General features: G+C 44.8%; 4 protein-coding genes across 5 annotated transcripts; 2 read left to right on the forward strand and 2 right to left on the reverse strand.

The window, feature by feature from the left end:
- Window positions 1-1,304: 1,304 nt before the first annotated feature.
- Window positions 1,305-2,232, reverse strand: BOLA1 (bolA family member 1). 2 transcript variants are annotated; one of them, XM_007531571.3, is made up of 2 exons: window positions 2,107-2,232; window positions 1,305-1,797 (listed from the first exon to the last, which is right to left on the reverse strand). In XM_007531571.3, the coding sequence occupies exon 2, from the start codon at window positions 1,786-1,788 to the stop codon at window positions 1,372-1,374; it is 417 nt and encodes a 138-aa protein (XP_007531633.1). In that variant the 5' UTR covers window positions 1,789-1,797; window positions 2,107-2,232; the 3' UTR covers window positions 1,305-1,371. The 2 variants fall into 2 exon arrangements, with proteins under 2 accessions (XP_007531633.1, XP_016047369.1); XM_016191883.2 differs by lacking the exon at window positions 2,107-2,232 and adding an exon at window positions 1,897-2,014.
- A 13,804-nt stretch (window positions 2,233-16,036) lies between these two features.
- On the forward strand, window positions 16,037-16,519 carry LOC103121071 (histone H2A type 2-B). The gene has a single exon (XM_007531573.3). The coding sequence runs from the start codon at window positions 16,127-16,129 to the stop codon at window positions 16,517-16,519; it is 393 nt and encodes a 130-aa protein (XP_007531635.2). The 5' UTR covers window positions 16,037-16,126.
- Window positions 16,520-16,690: 171 nt separating this feature from the next.
- On the reverse strand, window positions 16,691-17,117 carry LOC103121070 (histone H2A type 2-C). Its single transcript, XM_007531572.2, has one exon. The coding sequence runs from the start codon at window positions 17,079-17,081 to the stop codon at window positions 16,692-16,694; it is 390 nt and encodes a 129-aa protein (XP_007531634.1). The 5' UTR covers window positions 17,082-17,117; the 3' UTR covers window position 16,691.
- A 241-nt stretch (window positions 17,118-17,358) lies between these two features.
- Window positions 17,359-17,931, forward strand: LOC132541373 (histone H2B type 2-E). The gene has a single exon (XM_060201781.1). It carries the CDS (start codon window positions 17,396-17,398, stop codon window positions 17,774-17,776), a length of 381 nt encoding a protein of 126 aa, XP_060057764.1. The 5' UTR covers window positions 17,359-17,395; the 3' UTR covers window positions 17,777-17,931.
- The last annotated feature ends 1,990 nt before the right edge of the window (window positions 17,932-19,921 follow it).

Below are 19,921 nucleotides of genomic sequence, written 5' to 3' on the forward strand. Positions count from 1 at the left end.
TGACAGAGGATCTAGTGGGGGTTGTATTGTTATATGGGAAACTGGGGAATATTATGCATGTACAAACTATTGTATTTACTGTTGAATGTAAAACATTAATTTCCCAATAAAGAAATTGAAAAAAAAAAGAAAAAAAAGAAAGCTGCTTACCTAGACATTATTGGAACTTACCTCAGAAATGACCTGACATCTGGAAGCACATAAGAAAAAGGGTCTAGCAGCCAGGAAGAAGCACAGCAGTGTTGAGTATGAAACTGATATGTGGCCAGGTGGTGGCACATCTGGTTAAGCGCACATATTACAATGCACAAGGACCGGGGTTCAAGGCCCTGGCCCTCACCTGCAAGGGGAAAGCTTCACAAGTGGTAAAGCAGGGCTGCGGGTGTCTCTGTCGCTCTCTCCCTCTCTGTCCCCCCTTTCAATTTCTGTCACTATCTAGTGAATAAATAAAGTAAAATAAAAAACCTGAAATGTGTCTTCAACTCGTCACTCAGTCCAGCTTAAATGCTTTTGTTTGGGATCTGCACTACCTGTCTGTGATACTCTTCCTCCTTCTGGCTAATCCTGTGCTTTCTTTTAAAGATTTATCTAGGGGGCTGGGTGGTAACACACCTGGTTGAGCACAAAGTATACCATGCAGAAGGATCTAGATTTAAGGCCCAGGTCCCCACCTGCAAGGAGAAGCTTCATGAGTGTTGAAACTACTGCAAGTGGCTCTCTCCCTCTCTATTTCCTCCTTCCCTCTCAATTTCTGTCTCTAAATAAATAAATAAATAAAAAAGATTCAATTAACTAGGTCACTTCTCATATGAAGTCCTTGCTGATTTCTCTAGAATATTATACATATCTTCTTCCAAGAACTTCTGAACACCAATTCAACAGACCACTCATAACAAAAATTTCTCTTTTTAAATGTACATGGTTATTTCCAACACTTCAGATCTGGTGGTCCCTTGGTCATACTTAAAAACAAAACAAAAAAACATCTTTATTATGAGAGGACAAGAGACCCAAGGACTACTCAGTTTGAGTATAGGATGGTGCACAAGTTGGCCCTGAGGCCTGTGGGGCCTCGGGCATTCAAGTTCTCTGCTCTTATAGGTAGAGCTTGCTCTCTGTCCCTTTCTTAATCACAATTAACATGAACTGGGCAACATTCTCCGAATAGTCCAAGGAAAGAGCAATATAGATTCAACTCTCTCCTTGGGTTAGTTTTTATCTACAATGAGTTGCTGTTCAGAGAAGATATTTTTATCGTCGGCCAGGGCTCAGGGTGCGGATCCATTATAAACACCAGACTGTACTGAGAAGGTCCCAATAGTTTATTCTCATTCACAACATTTGGATCCTGCTCATCCTCCTTTTCGGAGTTCAGGAGGTTCGAGTTTTCTTGCTTCCGCCAAGGCACGCAGGGCTCACGTCTATCTGGGGGTTCTCCCTCCACTGGGCAGGGGTCCGCGCCTGTATGGCCAGTGCGTGGACCGGCCCGGCCAGCTCCTCTGACAGCGCGGCGTGCACCAGCCGATGGCGCTGCAGCGGGCTCAGCCCCTCAAAGCGGGAGCTCACCACCGCCACGCGGAAATGCGTCTCGCTGCCCGGGGGCACCGCGTGGCCTCCGCTCTCGTTGCGCAGCTCCAGCACCTCGGGCTTAAAGGCCTGCTCCAACTTGCTGCGAATGACGGCCTCGACGGGACCGGGACCGACAGCACCCGACCCCGAGCTTTCCCGGGACAGACAGACGCGACCGGCCATGGAGAACAGGAGCCGGCTCAGCCGCCCTCTCAGCATCGGCTACGGCTGAGGCAAGAACAAGGACAAGCAAGCAGTGAGCACGAGTGCCGCCCTGGCAGGACCTAGGACGCCCCCGCCCCGCCCCCTTCGCCGCCCAGCGTCTACCCGACACCGGGACACCGGGCCCAGACACCGCCCCTTCCTCCAGGCGACGCGGAGAAATGTGACCGCGGGTGGAAAAGGGGTGGACTGGAGGCGGCCGTAGCGCCAGTGGTACTTAGGGGATCTGTAAGGAACGGGCTGGGGACTCCAAGGGTAGAGTAAGAACAACTCTGTGCCGTGTCCCCTCTGAACTCCAAGGTTAGCCCTTTCTACCTCCGGCTGTGGCCTGGGGGACGCAGCTTTCGGACGCTCTGGGCGAAAGGCTGACCTCCTCTCCCGAGGAACACTCGGAAATGGAGTCTTATTACGAGTAATAGGCGGGGCATGCATCACGTGGTGTCCCGAGGGCTCACGGGAATTGTAGTTTTCTCAGGATTCTGGAGGCAGTTGGAGATGCTGAACCAGAAGGCAAAAAAGTAATGGGCATTCCTACACAATCGGAATTCGAGATTGTTCAGTGCTTTTATCCTACTAATTGCTTATAATATTGATAGGTCAATTCTCTCATCTCCTTTATTTTACATACAGGAAAATAGTAGACTGCAGTTATTAAATACATAATTATTGCGTGCCAGACTAGTCCCGGAGGTTAGGTAGTAAAGACATCTGCTGTCCTCAAAGAGTTTACGGAACACGGGGGAAGATGGGCAAGTGGCCTGACATTTGCTACACCATCAGCTAAGTGCTACAATGGGACTAAAAATAGGACGCTAAGGAGGCATGACACCAAGACTTGGGGGTCACAGAGAGAATTTCAGACAGGAGGCTTTAGGGAAACGGTCTAAAACAGCATGGAACGCCCTTTCACAGTCCTTCAACTCCCCCCCCCCCACACACACACACACACCGCGCGCCGCAATCTGGCTTTCTAGGTGGCACATCTAATTCCTGGGGGAGAGAGAAATTGTGAGTGGGGGGGGGGTGTGGGGGGTGGGGGGGATGATTTCTTTGGGTAGTTGAAGCCCGAGGGGCTAGAGATTGAAGGGAAGAGTCTTGTTAGGTTATTTTGTCTTTATTTTAGGAATGATGGGAAACTTGTGAAAAAAAATTTTTTAGATTTATTTATTCCTTTTTGTTGTCCTTGTTTTATTGTTGTAGTTACTGTTGTTGTTGTTCTTGATGTCGTCGTTGTTGGATAGCACAGAAAGAAATGGAGAAAGGAGGGGAAGACGGGGGGGGGGGGCAGAAAGACACCTGCAGACCTGCTTCACCGCCTATGAAGCGACTCCCCTGCAGGTGGGGAGTCGGGGGCTCGAACCAGGATCCTTCTGCGGGTCCTTGTGCTTTGCGCCTCGTGCGCTTAACCCGCTGCGCTACCGCCCGACTCCCGTGACTATTTTTTAAAGCAGGAATAAAACAGGGTGTTTTTGAAAGGCAAATTATAGCTTTTCAATACAAATTGAACAGTTGTTATGAAGTAGTGTATAGAAATTAATGGCAACTGCTTGTACCAGGCTCCTTTTAGCCACCCATAAATTCTAATCCTAACCTGCTCTTCCTCGTGGTAAAAGCCCTGCCAGACTTAAAGCCAGCTTCTAATATTTGTAAGAGTCCTGACAGCCTTTGACCTTTATGACCTCTGCCCATCTCTTAGTCCTTCTATGCATAATTGTGAATCTTTTTTGTCAACTTTTCTTTATCTATAAAAGGGAAATCTTACAGCACATCAGGGCCCAGAAGCTTTTTGGCATTAGTTGATTCTAGGTCTGGCATGCCAAAAATAAAAACTCTATTTTCCAGTAACTCCAAGGTATCATGACTTTTGTTCAGATTTTTGCATTTACATTTTATTTTTCTAGGTGCCTCACTGGGATTTGGCCCCTTCTTTATTCCACAGAGCCTGGGGGGCCTCTCTCCTCTCCCTGTAGAGGATGAGAGACAGAGAGAGAGAGGGAGAGGAGAGGTACTAAGCACTGTTCCACTGCTGGTGAAGCATCTCTTTTGCATGTTGCTGCTATGTGAAGTTTAGGGGTTAGAACGCAGATCCTCATGTGTTTTAAAGTGTGAGCTATCTCCTGGCCTTCTGTATTTTGCTTTATGTTCTTAGTATTGTATGGATTTCTCCACATGCCTTGATGTTTTCCTCAACTTTTAATTTGAAAAAAAAAAAACCTGCAGAAGAATTGGATGGTACATTGTCTTCTGTCTCCTGCTGGTTCTGTGACAGGGTTGTCACTCTCTTAGCATAACTAGCTCCATCTTGACCTAAATCTGAACCTGTGAATGTCCCAAGCTGTAGAAAAATTTAAAACTTGCTCTACTGCTTTACTGCCAAGTGCCATGCCTACCCCCCCACTTGCCTTGCCAAACAAGATATATATATATATATATATATATATATATATATATATATATATATAAAATTGTTCAATTGTTCATAACAAGTCGCCTTGACCACAGTAATGGGCTGTCCTAAGCGAATTTTAGCTTCTGTAATCAGGTTTGCTTCCTGAATCTGTGTCCTGTTTTTTTTTTTTTTTTTTCCCAGTAAGGATGTGGTTTTTCCTTGTAAAAGCTTGCTTGAATCAGAGCTTAGGACTGCACTCTGAGCAGAACTTTACTCGTGAGTGTAGTCACCAGCTGGCTGAATAAAGACTCAAATTTGGCTCAACTGGTCTTGGGTGGTCTCTGATACTTACCGTATAACAGTTCTTTTTCTCTTTTTTTTTGTGTTTACATTTATATACCATGCTATATATTTTATGATATATTTATGATTATATAAAGTTATATTACAATGTAAGTTATATTTATAATTAATTTATAATTTAAAAATAATTATAACACATATACCTGGTATATATTACATACATCACACACACACACACACACACAATTTTCTCATCACCAGGGCTTCGTCTGAGGCAACTATTTCAGATAGAGCAGCCTTGGAGGTGGTGCAGTAAATGAAACATTGAACTTGAAGGCATGAAGTCCTAAGTTTCATCTCCAGCAACACAGGTGCCAGAGTGATGTTCTGGTTTTCTTTCAAATAAATACATAAATAAAAATAAAAAGAAAGAACGAGAAATAGAGGAAGAAAGGAAAGATACCCGGGTATAAAAGTTTCTCTTAGTGTAGTGGGGCCAGGCTCAAACTTGGAGCTAGTGCATGACAAAACAGGTGCACTCTGCAGATGAACTACCTTGCTAAGCCTACTTACATACTTTCATAACGTATGTATATACCTAACTGGCTGAATCACTTTAAACTAAGATGCAAGGGGCTGGACACCATGTCTGAGAACCTAGGTTTAAGCCCCTGGCCTCCACGTGGCAGGGAAGTTTTCACAAGTGGTGAGGCAGTGTATCAGGTATCTCTCTCCATTTTCTTCCTCTCTTGCTCAATTTTTCTGTCTCTATCATCATAATAAAATAAGATAAATAATAGATTGAATGACTTTTTGCAGACTTGCTTTGAAACATTTAAAAAAATTTATTACCTAGATACAGAGAAAAATTAAGAGAGGAGGAGGACATAGAGAAGGAGAGAAATAGAGACACTTGCAGCACTTTTTCACCACTTGTGAAGCTTTTCCCCTGCAGGTAGGGACTGAGTACTTGAACCCAGGCCCGTGCATATTATAACATGTGGGCTCAACTAGGTGTACTTCCACCAAACCCCTCCCCCACGACTTGCTTTATATATCTCTTAGAATATGTGTATATAGGGACGGCAAGATAACTTACCTGGAGAATGCAGCTGTATCGACATGTTTGAGGCCCAGGTTCAAGCCAGCTCCCACTGCACAAGGGAAACAGGTGCTGTGGTGTCCTTTCTTCTCTCCCTCCCCTCTCCTGTCTGAAAAAGTTGGTGCAGTATGGTGAGGCCCGGGTGATGACAAAAAAAAAAAGTGTGTGTGTATAATAACAGTAATAAAGTAATTGTTATTATCTTTGGAAGAATATTTGAGTGAGTTACAAACCTCTTTACACTTCATTGCTATATACTTAGCATTTCCTCCATAGGAACAATACCTTCACCATACCTAAGGCATCTAACAGTCACTGGTATTAAATTAATATGTCCTTTGTATATATTTTTTTCCAGAAAGTCAATTGCAGATCATGCATTCCTTTTTTTTTTTCCTGGAGGCTATTTTTCCCATTTTGTTGAGCTTGTTGTAGTTGTTATTGTTGTCATAGCTGTTGGATAGAACAGAGAGAAATTGAGAGGAAGGGAAGACAGAGAGGAGGAGAGAAAGATAGACACTTGGCTTCACTGCTTGCCGAAGCAACCCCTTGCAGTTGGGGAGCTGGGGGCTCAAATAAAGATCCTTATGCCGACCCTTGTGCTTTGCGCCATGTGCCATGTGTACTTAACCCACTGTGCTACCACCCTGCCCCTGCCATGCATTGTTTTCAGTTGTCTTTAAGTTTGGATTTTGCAACATTCACTGGCTGCAGTATGAAATTTTTTTCTGGAGGAGGGCACAGTGGAAGAAGGGATATTAGTTTGGAAGTTGTTATAACAGTTCAGGTGACAGATGTGGAAGTCTTGGTGATGGTGGTGGAGGGAAATTGTGGCTACATGAATTAGGAGAATAAAATCCCAAGTAGATAATAGTTTGGTTATGGTGTAGGAAGTGTGAAGGAAGAGGATTATATTTGTGCATCTTGGTAGAAACCTAATACTAAGAGACTAGGTTTGGAAAGGAACTATTGAGTGCTCAATTGGACTTGAATTTCAAATGTTTCTATGATGTCCACTCAGAGACTTTTCTGGAAGCCCCTGTTTTGTTGGTGACAAGTGCCATTTTAGATGTTTTCCATTTATGAACTCTGTTTTTTCTTCACTCATAGAGAGACACCATGGATGACACCAGAGATTCCCCAAGTGTCTTGGCACTCCCAGACTGGAACCTGGGCCAAGTCTGGGATGCACATGTCCTTTCTGGCGAGGTATCTTTCTGGCCCCCTTATGAACTTTAATTTCTTACATCTTTCCCATAAATTACTTGTACATTACCAACAAGGAATCAGCCTATTGGAAACTAAGTTGTTTGTCCTGTGGTCACAGATCTGGTAAATAAACCCAGAGAGCCAGGGCACGAAATTTGGACTCAGCCATTCATTTGTTTTGCTCCCTAACCCAGCACCAGAAACTCTTCACTAGAGCCTCTCTATATTGGTCCTAACAATGCTACTAGGGTAGGGCATAGTATTTTTGTGTAATTCATGATTTTCTATTATAATTTTACGTCACACTGGCTGCCAAAGCCTACTGCTTATAGTTGGCATTTGGAGAGTGGTTATTGACCAAAGAGACACTATTTATTGAAGTGTCTTATTTACTCATGCCAAAAGTATTTCATTACCTGCTTAAGGGCCAGGCAGGAAGAATGAAGGAAAAATGAAGAATGATTCAAAAACCAAGACCATGTTCTCTCCTTTGAGGTTGGTATCATAAAGGAAGACTAAAATCAAAGATAAGTGTGTAGCACTGAGTATAGGATGGGAATAGAAGTGTCACTCTATGTGCGGGAACAGGCTGAAACTGGACAAATGAAGAATTTGTCAAGTTAAAAGAAGGATACAGGGAGTAGGGAGACAGCATAATGGTTATGCAAAAGACACTCATGCCTGAAGCTCTGAGGTCTCAGGTTCAGTCCCTAGCACCACCATGAACCAGAACTGAGAGATGCTCTAGTCTTTCTCCTTCTCTCTTTCTTATTAAAATAAGATGAATAGGGAGCCGGGCGGTAGTGTAGAGGGTTAAGTGCACATGGTGGAAAGCACATGGACTGGCATCAGGATCCCGGTTCGAGCTCCCGGCTCTCCACCTGCAGGGGGTTCAACTCACAGACAGTGAAGCAGGTCTGCAGGTGTCTGTCTTTCTGTCCCCCTCTCTGTCTTCCCCTCCTCTCTTGATTTCTGTCTGTCCTATCCAACAACAATGACAGCAATAACAATAATAATAAAACAACAGTGACAATAAACAAGGGCAACAAAAGGGACAAAAATAAAAAATAAAATGAATAAAGCAAAAATGTGTACAAAACAGTCATCAGAAACAACTGTACTTGCAATGAGAGGAAGCCACAGAAAGACCTCGCTCATCTCATGAAGAGAGTATCACTCAGCATGGAGGAAGCCAGGGGTCGGGGTAGGGTTGGTGGGGAAAGGACTGTGTTTGTTGGGAGTAGTAGGATGGAGCTAGAATATAGCCTGGGGAGACAATATAATGATTATGCAAAAAGACTTTCATGTGTGAGACTCCAAGGTCACAGGTTCAATCCCCAACAATACCACCATAAGCCAGAACTGAGCAGTACTCTGGTCTTTCTTTCCATGTCTTTCTGTATCTCCCTCACATTAAAATAAAAATAAATAAAATATTTAAAAAAATGAATGTTTAGTTAGATTACCTTCAGTTAAAGATCCCAGAGATATTAGAAGAAGTAAGATCCAGCCTGTTTTTCTGTGGCTTTTACAAATAGCCTTTAAATTTTATTTATTTATTTATTTATTTATTTATTTATTTATTAATAGCTCTGCTAAGAATGTTGGGGAAGAAGCTCTGGGGAGTCATAGCTTGTGATTGAGCCTGATATTGTTTGTAAGATATTGGTCTGTCTGGGCTTCTCTAATAAGATTTTATAGTTGGATGGACTCTGAAGTATTTAGTCTAATTCATTCTCCTCTGTCTGTCTCATGGGGAAGAAAAGGAAGCTGGGTAAAGTTCAGTACAAAGCCTAGCTAGTGGCACTGAGTGAAGGAAGGTGTAAAGAGCTCTATCTTTGAGTCTGGCAGGCTTGGGCTCATCATGGATTAATAAACTGCTATATGACCTTCAGCTAGTGCTTTCATCCCTGTGAACCTCAGTTTCCTTCCCCCCCCCCAACACTTATCAGCTCTGGTTTATTGTAGTGCACAGAATTGAACCTGGGACTTCAGAGCCTCAGGCACGAGAGTTCCTGCATAACTATTATGTTATCTACTTCCATCCAGTTTCCTTCTTTATGAAACAACCACACCTACTTGATAGGTGTCTCTAGTAGAGAGATTACCACATAATAAGATTTCAAAATGACTACTTTTCCCTACATGCTTCCTAATGAGGTGGCAGGCATAGAGCCAAGCTGCTACAGCCCTGATAAACTGGGTCTGGTGGGGAAAACAAAAGCAACCTGCAAGTTTGAAAGTTTCCATCCTAAAAGCTAAATTCTGCTTCTGTGAAACACATAAACAGCTCCTCCTCTGCTAGCTGTGTCCCATGAGCAGCCAGCCCCCTTCCTGTTAACCACAGATAAAAGCTTTTTTCTTGAACCCTCAGGGGTTCAGGTTTTCTGAGAGCAATCCTGACCTGGACCTGTTAGCATAAATAAAGGCACTCTTTATTCTCCCAAGTGTTTCTTGGTCTCACTGTTTGTCCTAAACTTCTCTGTTCCAGACTCTTGGAAACAGAGTTGGCAGTCAGCTGAGGTAAGGAACAAACACCTCATCACAGACCCCTGCAAGCGTCAACCCGGCTTTGACCTAGCACATTATGATTGGGCCCTCCTCAATCGCTATCGAACAGGCCATGGCCGGTGCGCCGCTATGTTCCATCGCTGGGGAGCCAGAGATGACCCGAACTGCCCCTGCGGCTACAGACAGACTATGACCCACATAGTCAACGACTGCCACCTCTCCGGATTCAAAGGAGGTCTCGAAACTTTACATCAGGCTCAACCTGACGCTGTTGACTGGCTACAGAAGAAGGGCAAACGCTAGAAGAAGAACTGTTTGTCCTGAGTAGCCTGGGCAGTCCCGTCTGCTGCAACACCAATAGCACAGGGTAACTGGGTTAGACTTAAAAGCAATGGTCCAAGAGGTGGGGCAATGGATAAAGTCTTGGATTCACAGGCATCAAGCCCTGAGTCTGGTTCACAGCGTCACATATGCCAAAGTGAAGGATGTTCTGGTTCTCTTTCACTAATAAATAACTCTAAGGGTGATGTGGGGTGGTGGGGAGAGGGAGGAGGAGGGGAAAAAGGAGTAACAGAGATCTGGGATCAGAGGGGAAGATCAGCTGACGCCCCCCCCCCCCCCCAGGGCTTCAGAGAGTTGGCTGGCTTCTTAGGGAGAAACCACATTAACATTAACAAACACATTAATAACACACACAAATGCTCTGAACAATCTGGAATGCAAATGCATTAATTTCTAATGGCATATATACATTCTCAGTCTCATATCTTGATATCAAATTGAATAATAATTGAAAATTTAGTAGCCCCAGAAGTTCATGTAGTGACTACAGCATTGTGTTTAAAAGTGTGAAGTCCCAAGTTGGACCCCTGGCATTGCATGTGCCAAATGAATGCTCTGTTTTTTCTCTTATTTGTGTTAATACATCAGTCTTAAAGGATAGTAATTGGGGTCTGGCAAAATAGCTCACTTGATTTGTGTGATGCTTTGCTATGTGCACAACCCAGGTTCAAGTCCAGCTCCCACCACATTGAAGAAAGTTTTGACCTTGTGGTCTCTCTCCCTCTCTGTATGTACATTAAAATAATAATTATTGTAATAATAATAATAATAATAATAATGTTGCTAAGTGAAACCTGAGAGCATTGAACAGGCTTTAGAAATATTTTGCCCAGATTGAGTTCATATGCTGCACTGTGAAAAGACCTGGGTTCAAGCCCCCAACCCCTATCTACAAGGGGAAAGTTTCACTAACAGTGAAACAGTGCTGCAGGTGTCTCTTCGTCTCTCTCCCTATCTCCTCCTTCCCTCTTGATCTGCCCCTATTAAATAATTAAATAAATATGATATTTAAAAGAGTTTCACCCAGGTTATGAGAAAAGACTGATATACATATAAAACATCACTGTGACACTTGTGATTCTGGGATCAAATTCAGGACTATATGTTAAGCTCTTTTAGTGCTGTAATAAAAAATTCCGTAGTATAGCTCAAAAGTAATCAAAGAACAAAAACTGACCATATGGAGGGAAGGGAGTTAGGTTTATTTTTATTTATTTATTTATTTATTTATTTGTCTCTAGGGTTATTGCTGGGGCTTGGTGCCTGCACTACGAATCTACTGCTCCTGAAGGCTATAAAGGGAACCCTTTTATTGCCTTTGTTTATTGTTGTTGTTATTGCTGTCGTTGTTGCTGGATAGGACAGAGAGAAATCAAGAGAGGAGGAGAAGACAGAGAGGGGGAGAGAAATATAGACACCTGCAGACCTGCTTCACTGCCTGTGAAGTGACCCCCCCGCAGGTGGGGAGCCGGGGCCCCAAACTGGGTTCCTTATACCGGTCAGTGCACTTTCCACCATGTGCGCTTAACCTGCTGCACCTGAGTTAGGTTTATTTTACGTTAACAGGCAAGAAGCCAATTTCTCCCAGACCTGCATTCGCTTTCCTGGCAGCAGGCAGCTTTTGTCAGTTTCAAACTGGGCCCAGCACAAGCTGATTGGTTAGAAACAATGTCCATCAAGGTGCTGACAATAAAGGTGAGAGCAAGTTGGCTAAGATCAGAGCCCACCACTCAGATGCTGGAAAGTAGAAGTGGGCATCCACCAGGAACCTACCTACGAATTTTTCATTTCAGTGCCATTTTCCTGGTCACAGGCTAATGCTTTCCATAATCAATTGCCTTTGATAATAGTCCAGAATGTTGTGTTTAGTGGGTATACACTATTGGAGGGGGGGGAAACATAGCACATTCCTATTGTAACTGCCTCCTGTTTAGACTCAGACTGTATCTTTTTTATTATTATTATTTATTTTAAAAAGGAGACATTAACAAAACCATAGGATAAGAGGGGTACAACTCCACACAATTCCTGTGGCCCAGAGCAAAATGTTCCAGAGACAGAGTAACTGTTTTATGACGAAACAGAAGAGGCTTTCGCAACTCTTCATAAGTAGAAAGGCAACCTATGGCGGATGGGTAGCCAGGTTTACTTATCTGGGGGATGGGCGGGTTAGGTCCCACGTTGGTGCCGGTCCCTGTTTCAGGCGCCATTATGTCAGGCTTAGCTTCCCAGGAGGGAGACAGACGACCAGGGACTCATGGTTGGGTTGTATGCAGTATCTCTTTATTCATGCAGGACGCAGCACAATCTAAGCCAAGCTAGACCAAACTACAACTAATATACTTGCCAAGTAGGGTGTAAACAGGATGTGATGTAGAGAGGGTGGAGAGAAAAGTGACTGGTGAAAATCAGGGTGTGACAAGGAGAGGGGGCGGAGCAGGCAAGAATTCTACCACTGAACCACCAATGCCCTGGAGGGAGGGTGGTGCTTGTTAACAGTGGTTATGTAAATAGAATACAGTGGTTATGTAAATAAAATGCAGTGTTAAGCAGGGGGGATTAAACCAAATGAAACAGAAGGGGTTTTTAGAAGCAGAATTAGAAGCATACCAACAAATTCCCACCACCAGATTTCCGTATCCCATCCCCTCCCCTGATAGCTTTCCCATTCTCTATCTCTCTGGGAGCATGGACCCAAGGTCATTGTGGGATGCAGAAGGTTGAAGGTCTGGCTTCTGTAATTGCTTCCCCGCTGAACCTGGGCATTGACAGGTTGATCCATACTCCCAGTCTGCCTCTCTCTTTCCCTAGTAAGGTGGGGCTCTGGGGAAGGGGAGCTCCAGGACATATTGGTGGGGTTGTCTGTCCAGGGAAGTCTGGTTGGCATCATGCTGGCATCTGGAACCTGGTGGCTGAAAAAAGAGAACATACAAAGCCAAACAAATTGTTGAACAATCATGGACCTAAAGGCTGGAATAGTGCAGATGAAGTGTTGGGGGGTACTCACTGCAGACTATTGTGTACTTTTGCTTTCAGGTATATATATTTTGCCCTAGTTTATGGATACGTGTGAACATCAGACTGTATCTTTCTAGTAACACGTGCATCTCCCTAAATGCATGCAATACTATCAATTGAATTAGAATTATCTTCAGTTAAATTGCTATTGAGGTAACACTCCCATCACGTTTGGTTGGATTTGTGTGCTTTGCAAATCTAGATCATCATTTTTACTAGGTGGAAATTCTACAGATAACTGATAACTAATTGAATTTACAGAGTTTGCTACATTTCCTCCCTTTCCTAGAGGCAGCTTATCATAAGGTTCTTGGAACCAATCTGTTACTTGTATGCTAAATGCCTGATTGGTAGCAGGTATTATTAGTTGAATAATGTGAGGATAAGAGAAAACATTAGAAACCGGCTTAAGGAGCAAACTTTTTTCTCTTTAGTATTCTGTCTCCTGTGGGATATTCAAGAGGGTGAAAATGGTGTGGCAGATGTCAGACACAGGAAGAAGAAGCTAAGGAGGAAGAAATAGAAATTTTTTTTTTCCTCCAGGGTTATTGCTGGGCTCGGTGACTGCACCATGAATCCACCGCTCCTGGAGGCCATTTTGCCCCCTTTTTGTTGCCCTAGTTGTTGCAGCCTCGTTGCGGTTATTATTGCCATTGTTGACGTTGCTTTGTTGTTGGATAGGACAGAGAGAAATGGAGAGAGGAGGGGAAGACAGAGAGAGAGGGGAGAGAAAGATAGACACCTGCAGATTTGCTTCACCGCCCGTGAAGCGACTCCCCTGCAGGTGGGGAGCCGGGGGCTCAAACCGGGATCCTTACGCCGGTCCCTGCGCTTTGCGCCACGTGCGCTTAACCCACTGAGCCACCGCCCTACTCCCAGAAATAGAAATTTTAGGCATGTGCAGACCGGGAGGTGGAAAAGTGTTAGGCTCTGAAGCATGAGGTCCTGAATTCAGTCTTTAGGCATTGCTTGTGCCAGAATGATCCTTTAGTTCTCTCATTAATAAAATAAGAGACTTATTCACTATCAACGGAAGGGAAAGAGCACAACACCACTGACACATGCAATGTTGGGGACTGAATCAAGGACCTTATGCTGGTGAGCCCAGACCTCCAGCCTCTGAACCATCTTCCTGATCCCTAAAATAAACTGGGATGATGCAAGTTTGAAAGTTTCCATCCTAAAAGCTAAATTCTGCTTCTGTGAAACACATAAACAGCTCCTCCTCTGCTAGCTGTGTCCCATGAGCAGCCAGCCCCCTTCCTGTTAACCACAGATAAAAGCTTTTTTCTTGAACCCTCAGGGGTTCAGGTTTTCTGAGAGCAATCCTGACCTGGACCTGTTAGCATAAATAAAGGCACTCTTTATTCTCCCAAGTGTTTCTTGGTCTCACTGTTTGTCCTAAACTTCTCTGTTCCAGACTCTTGGAAACAGAGTTGGCAGTCAGCTGAGGTAAGGAACAAACACCTCATCACAGACCCCTGCAAGCGTCAACCCGGCTTTGACCTAGCACATTATGATTGGGCCCTCCTCAATCGCTATCGAACAGGCCATGGCCGGTGCGCCGCTATGTTCCATCGCTGGGGAGCCAGAGATGACCCGAACTGCCCCTGCGGCTACAGACAGACTATGACCCACATAGTCAACGACTGCCACCTCTCCGGATTCAAAGGAGGTCTCGAAACTTTACATCAGGCTCAACCTGACGCTGTTGACTGGCTACAGAAGAAGGGCAAACGCTAGAAGAAGAACTGTTTGTCCTGAGTAGCCTGGGCAGTCCCGTCTGCTGCAACACCAATAGCACAGGGTAACTGGGTTAGACTTAAAAGCAATGGTCCAAGAGGTGGGGCAATGGATAAAGTCTTGGATTCACAGGCATCAAGCCCTGAGTCTGGTTCACAGCGTCACATATGCCAAAGTGAAGGATGTTCTGGTTCTCTTTCACTAATAAATAACTCTAAGGGTGATGTGGGGTGGTGGGGAGAGGGAGGAGGAGGGGAAAAAGGAGTAACAGAGATCTGGGATCAGAGGGGAAGATCAGCTGACGCCTCCCCCCCCCCCCCAGGGCTTCAGAGAGTTGGCTGGCTTCTTAGGGAGAAACCACATTAACATTAACAAACACATTAATAACACACACAAATGCTCTGAACAATCTGGAATGCAAATGCATTAATTTCTAATGGCATATATACATTCTCAGTCTCATATCTTGATATCAAATTGAATAATAATTGAAAATTTAGTAGCCCCAGAAGTTCATGTAGTGACTACAGCATTGTGTTTAAAAGTGTGAAGTCCCAAGTTGGACCCCTGGCATTGCATGTGCCAAATGAATGCTCTGTTTTTTCTCTTATTTGTGTTAATACATCAGTCTTAAAGGATAGTAATTGGGGTCTGGCAAAATAGCTCACTTGATTTGTGTGATGCTTTGCTATGTGCACAACCCAGGTTCAAGTCCAGCTCCCACCACATTGAAGAAAGTTTTGACCTTGTGGTCTCTCTCCCTCTCTGTATGTACATTAAAATAATAATTATTGTAATAATAATAATAATAATAATAATAATAATAATGTTGCTAAGTGAAACCTGAGAGCATTGAACAGGCTTTAGAAATATTTTGCCCAGGCACTGGGATGATGCAAGGGAATAGCTAAAACTCCTAGGGGAAGTGTCTAAAAACGTAGGTAGGTGGAGTCTAAGTGACGTCGATTTAGGTAGGGCTGGGCTTAGGGGTAGGAGCAGGATGAGTAGGTGGGAGACGGCTTCAGAGATGGCTCAGTGGATAGAACGTTGGACTGTTGAGTTTGATCTCTTAATTCAGGTGCCAGATGCTCTGGTTTTCTAAGTAAATAAGTAAGTACACAAATGTAGGTTGGAGACAGTTTGAAAACCAAGGGAACGTATTTCAAGGCAGTGTCAGATGCCTCCTGGAGGTCAAAGGGAGTCAATGCTATTGATAGCTCCTGGTCAGGCGAGATTCAGACTAGGGGTGGCAGGTGGGGACGGGGCGAAGCATAGCAGCAGGTAGCTACAAATTTGGAAAGCAGACAACCCTGGTAGATAACTTTGGGAACTTGGGCGGGGACCGGAGAGTAGGAGGGATTCTGCACCTGTGAGGTCTTCAGCATTCACTGCATTCTGGGAATTTCCTGATCTAATACTAAAATAAAAGCCAACTAAAATACGACTCTTCTCTCTTTAAAAGTGCTGGCATGCAAATTAGGTGTTTAATGTGGCTCCCGGCCATTGGTGGGTATTTACAGTAGTCGTCACTTCCTTTCAATGGAGGATGCAAAAGAAGTCAGCTGTTTGTTTCCCTATTGGCTGGTGGAATAGGCTCCGCTTCTAGCCAATCAAACTACTTCTCTTCACCCCTCCCGATAGCGCTTATAAATTACATCAAATTGGTTATCCTTTCCATATCGTTCTTGAAAGGAGCCTTTACTGCATTTTTAGTCATAATGTCAGGACGGGGAAAGCAAGCAGGTAAAACCCGCGCTAAAGCTAAGTCACGGTCGTCCCGCGCCGGCCTGCAGTTCCCAGTGGGTAGAGTGCACCGCCTCTTGCGCAAAGGCAACTATGCCGAGCGGGTCGGGGCCGGCGCGCCAGTGTACCTGGCGGCGGTGCTGGAGTACCTGACGGCTGAAATCCTGGAGCTGGCGGGCAACGCTGCCCGAGACAATAAAAAAACCCGGATTATCCCTCGCCATTTGCAACTAGCCGTAAGAAATGACGAAGAGCTCAACAAGTTACTTGGGGGCGTTACCATTGCCCAGGGCGGCGTCTTACCTAACATCCAAGCTGTCTTATTGCCCAAGAAAACGGAGAGCCATAAACCCAGCAAAAATAAGTAACTAGGACGCTTGACATCACCCCCACCCACCCACCCCAAAGGCTCTTTTAAGAGCCACTAAAGTATCAATATAAGGGCTGATCACAATAGCGCCATTAGCTCTTTTTTTTTTGTTTTGAAAACTTGGGTGGCTCTAAAAAGAGCCTTTAGTCTTTGGTGAGCGTTATCAGGGTTTATTTGCTTTTGGCTTTGTGGCTTTCGGTTTTCTTTGGCAGCAGCACGGCCTGAATATTGGGCAGGACGCCGCCCTGGGCGATGGTGACCTTGCCCAGCAGCTTGTTCAGCTCCTCGTCGTTGCGGATGGCCAGCTGCAGGTGGCGAGGGATGATACGCGTCTTCTTGTTGTCGCGGGCGGCGTTGCCCGCCAGCTCCAAGATCTCAGCCGTTAGGTACTCCAGCACCGCAGCCATGTAGACCGGCGCGCCGGCCCCGACCCGTTCGGCATAGTTGCCTTTGCGCAGCAGGCGGTGCACCCGACCAACCGGGAATTGCAGGCCGGCACGGGACGACCGGGACTTGGCCTTAGCACGAGCCTTGCCACCTTGTTTACCACGGCCAGACATAACTAGACACAAGGCTAAATTACCTAAAACAGAAAACCCGAGAACAAAACAGGATTAACAGACGAACTGCTGAAATGCTTTTATAAGCTTTCCTAGGGGTGGGGTCGTGAACGAGCTTTTCATTGGCTCTAACTTGGCTCCAGAAACATCCAATGAAGTGAAGTTAGCTTAGCTACGTAAATAACGTAATGTATTCATGTGGCCCAATGGGAATGAAGGACTTTTGGAGCCCTAATTTGCATACAGTAGTTATAAAATGATCAGGCCCGCCCAGTCTCACACTTTGTTCATTTGCTGGCTAATCTTCTGCTACAATGCCTGAACCGGCAAAATCCGCTCCGGCGCCTAAGAAAGGCTCCAAGAAGGCTGTCACCAAGGCGCAGAAAAAGGACGGTAAGAAACGCAAGCGCAGCCGCAAAGAGAGCTATTCCATCTATGTATATAAGGTCTTGAAGCAGGTGCACCCTGATACCGGCATCTCGTCCAAGGCCATGGGCATTATGAACTCGTTCGTGAACGACATCTTTGAGCGCATTGCGGGCGAGGCATCCCGCCTGGCGCACTACAACAAGCGCTCCACCATCACCTCCCGGGAGATCCAGACGGCCGTGCGCCTGCTGCTGCCTGGGGAGCTGGCGAAGCACGCCGTGTCCGAGGGCACCAAAGCCGTCACCAAGTACACCAGCTCCAAGTGAGGCCCTGCCGGCACGCAGCGCTCCAAAGGCTCTTTTCAGAGCCACCCACTTTATTCTGTAAAGAGCTTTGTTCACTTGCGTTTCTGTTTATTACAAAGTAAGTCATGGCAATCGTAGCTAGCTGTACGGTTCATTTGTACTTGACGCGTGACTGGCTACTTATTTAATCTAGGACACAGCTGACCCTGCTGTGTTGTTATTTCTTAGCGTTCCCGTGAGTCATAAATTGTGCTGGTGCCTCCGCCCGCCGCAGACTTGTTTACTGGAGGATCGGTTAGCATGTTTGTTTAATAGTAACCTCAGGACACAGCTGAGCCCGGTTCTGTGAACACTGCGTCACAACACTGAAGAATTCTCTCGAGATGGAGGTTGTTGCCGGAGTACCCGGTAGTCAGTTGCAAGGACAGCTAGCTGTTTTGGCCTAGGGGCAAAACCCGCGCGGGCCAGCCCCAGCCTTCCCCCTGATTGGACGATAGGAATCTTCAAAGTTCCGCGCCCATTTCAGGAGCCTTAGATTATGGTTTCCGTTGGCTTTTATTATTATTTTTTTGGAGTTCCTGTTATTTCCCTATTTGTCATTTTTACCCTTGAAGCTTTTGTTGGGACGCTCAGGCCTCGGATCGCATTACAGTGCAATGATCATTTTTAAATCTAGATTTAAGACCTCGGAACCTCAAATCATCCATTCCGGACTTTGTTCTTTTGAGTTCCTGCCAGCACAGGCCCTTCAACTGTTTCTCTCCTGGCTGCTGTCAGAAATTGGTTCATCTGTTTTTGTTTATAGACGGTCACCACTGCCAGCTAGTTCCTGGCATATAGTAGGCACCTTATTGAAATATTTGCTGACTTTTCATATCCCTCCTCTTAATCGCTTCCTTGGATTTTTGAGTGCTGTTTTTAGAGCTCCTCACCCAGGTTGTTCCTGGCAACATCTAGGAAGGGGCCTATGCTATGAATTTCTGCATTAAGAAGGAAATCGCATCATGCCCTCCCTTTAGGCTTCTCTGTTCAGCGTTACTTGAATTTTCACTAAATTCTGAGCACCTGTCCGCCTGCCTCCTCCTCCCCCCCAATTTCTGTTGTCTTCATGCCCAGCTTAATCTGTTCCCCCACTGAGATGAGATGAGCTTTTAATTTACACTCACAAACTCCTTTGCTTTTCAGGAAACCTTGTAAAATAGACCTTGGAAGATGGGCGATGTCAATATACCTTTCATAAAGAAGGCTTAGGGAAGAAGAGTGATTGTTTTACTGGCCACATATTTGGTATCTCCAGATGTGAGGCAACTGCATTGTTTTACTTTGTGTAACTACAGGGGAATGTTTCTATGCAAATATTGATTTTTTTTTTTTTTTGGTACTGATCTATCTGATCAGTTATTCATCTCTTTTCTTTCTTTTTTTTTTTGGGGGGGAGGATGGGGTAATGGTGGTGATTGTAAGGGAATCCTGGTTGGTTACAGCAAGTTTCAGAATCCAAAATTACTCCACACATTGTTCCAGAATGAATAAATCTTATGCTTTCTATGCATGTTTTAAAGTGTATGTGGATGCTTTTGTTATTAATAAAGCCAGCAGTTAGTTATAAAAACCTGTCTGGATCCTTTCAATGTATTTATGTATGTATGATACAGAGAAATTGAGGGAGAGACACCTGCAGCCTTGTTTCACCACTAATGAAGCTTATCTCTTGTAGCTTGCAAACTATTTTTTAAATTGTTTTTGCTGTTTATTTTTATTTTTTCCCCCCAGAGCACTGCTCAGCTTGACTTCTGGTGGTGTGAGGGGTTGAACATGGGACTTTGGAGCCTCAGACATGAGAATTTCTGCATAACCATCTTCTTCTTCTTCTAGTGTTTGCCCTTCTTCCGTAGCCAGTTAACAGCGTCAGGTTGAGCCTGATGTAAAGTTTCGAGACCTCCTTTGAATCTGGAGAGGTGGCAGTCGTTGACATAACATTATGCTCTATAACTCAGCACCCCTTTTAAAATTTTTGCTGGTTATGTTGTAATAAAAAATTCTGTAATATACCTCAAAAGTAACCAAAGAGCGAGAGGAGACTTGAAGCCACATGAAGGGGAGGGAATTGAGTTTATTTTATGTTAACAGGTTACAGGCCTACTCCTACCAGACCTGGAGACGCTT

This window comes from Erinaceus europaeus, chromosome 11 (assembly GCF_950295315.1).
Source record: "Erinaceus europaeus chromosome 11, mEriEur2.1, whole genome shotgun sequence".
Classification (NCBI taxonomy): Eukaryota; Metazoa; Chordata; class Mammalia; order Eulipotyphla; family Erinaceidae; genus Erinaceus; species Erinaceus europaeus.

Coding starts and splice junctions, on each gene's coding strand:
- BOLA1 (XM_007531571.3), bottom strand. CDS start 1,788: ATGCTGAGAGGGCGGCTGAGCCGGCTCCTGTTCTCCATGGCCGGTCGC.
- LOC103121071 (XM_007531573.3), top strand. CDS start 16,127: ATGTCAGGACGGGGAAAGCAAGCAGGTAAAACCCGCGCTAAAGCTAAG.
- LOC132541373 (XM_060201781.1), top strand. CDS start 17,396: ATGCCTGAACCGGCAAAATCCGCTCCGGCGCCTAAGAAAGGCTCCAAG.
- LOC103121070 (XM_007531572.2), bottom strand. CDS start 17,081: ATGTCTGGCCGTGGTAAACAAGGTGGCAAGGCTCGTGCTAAGGCCAAG.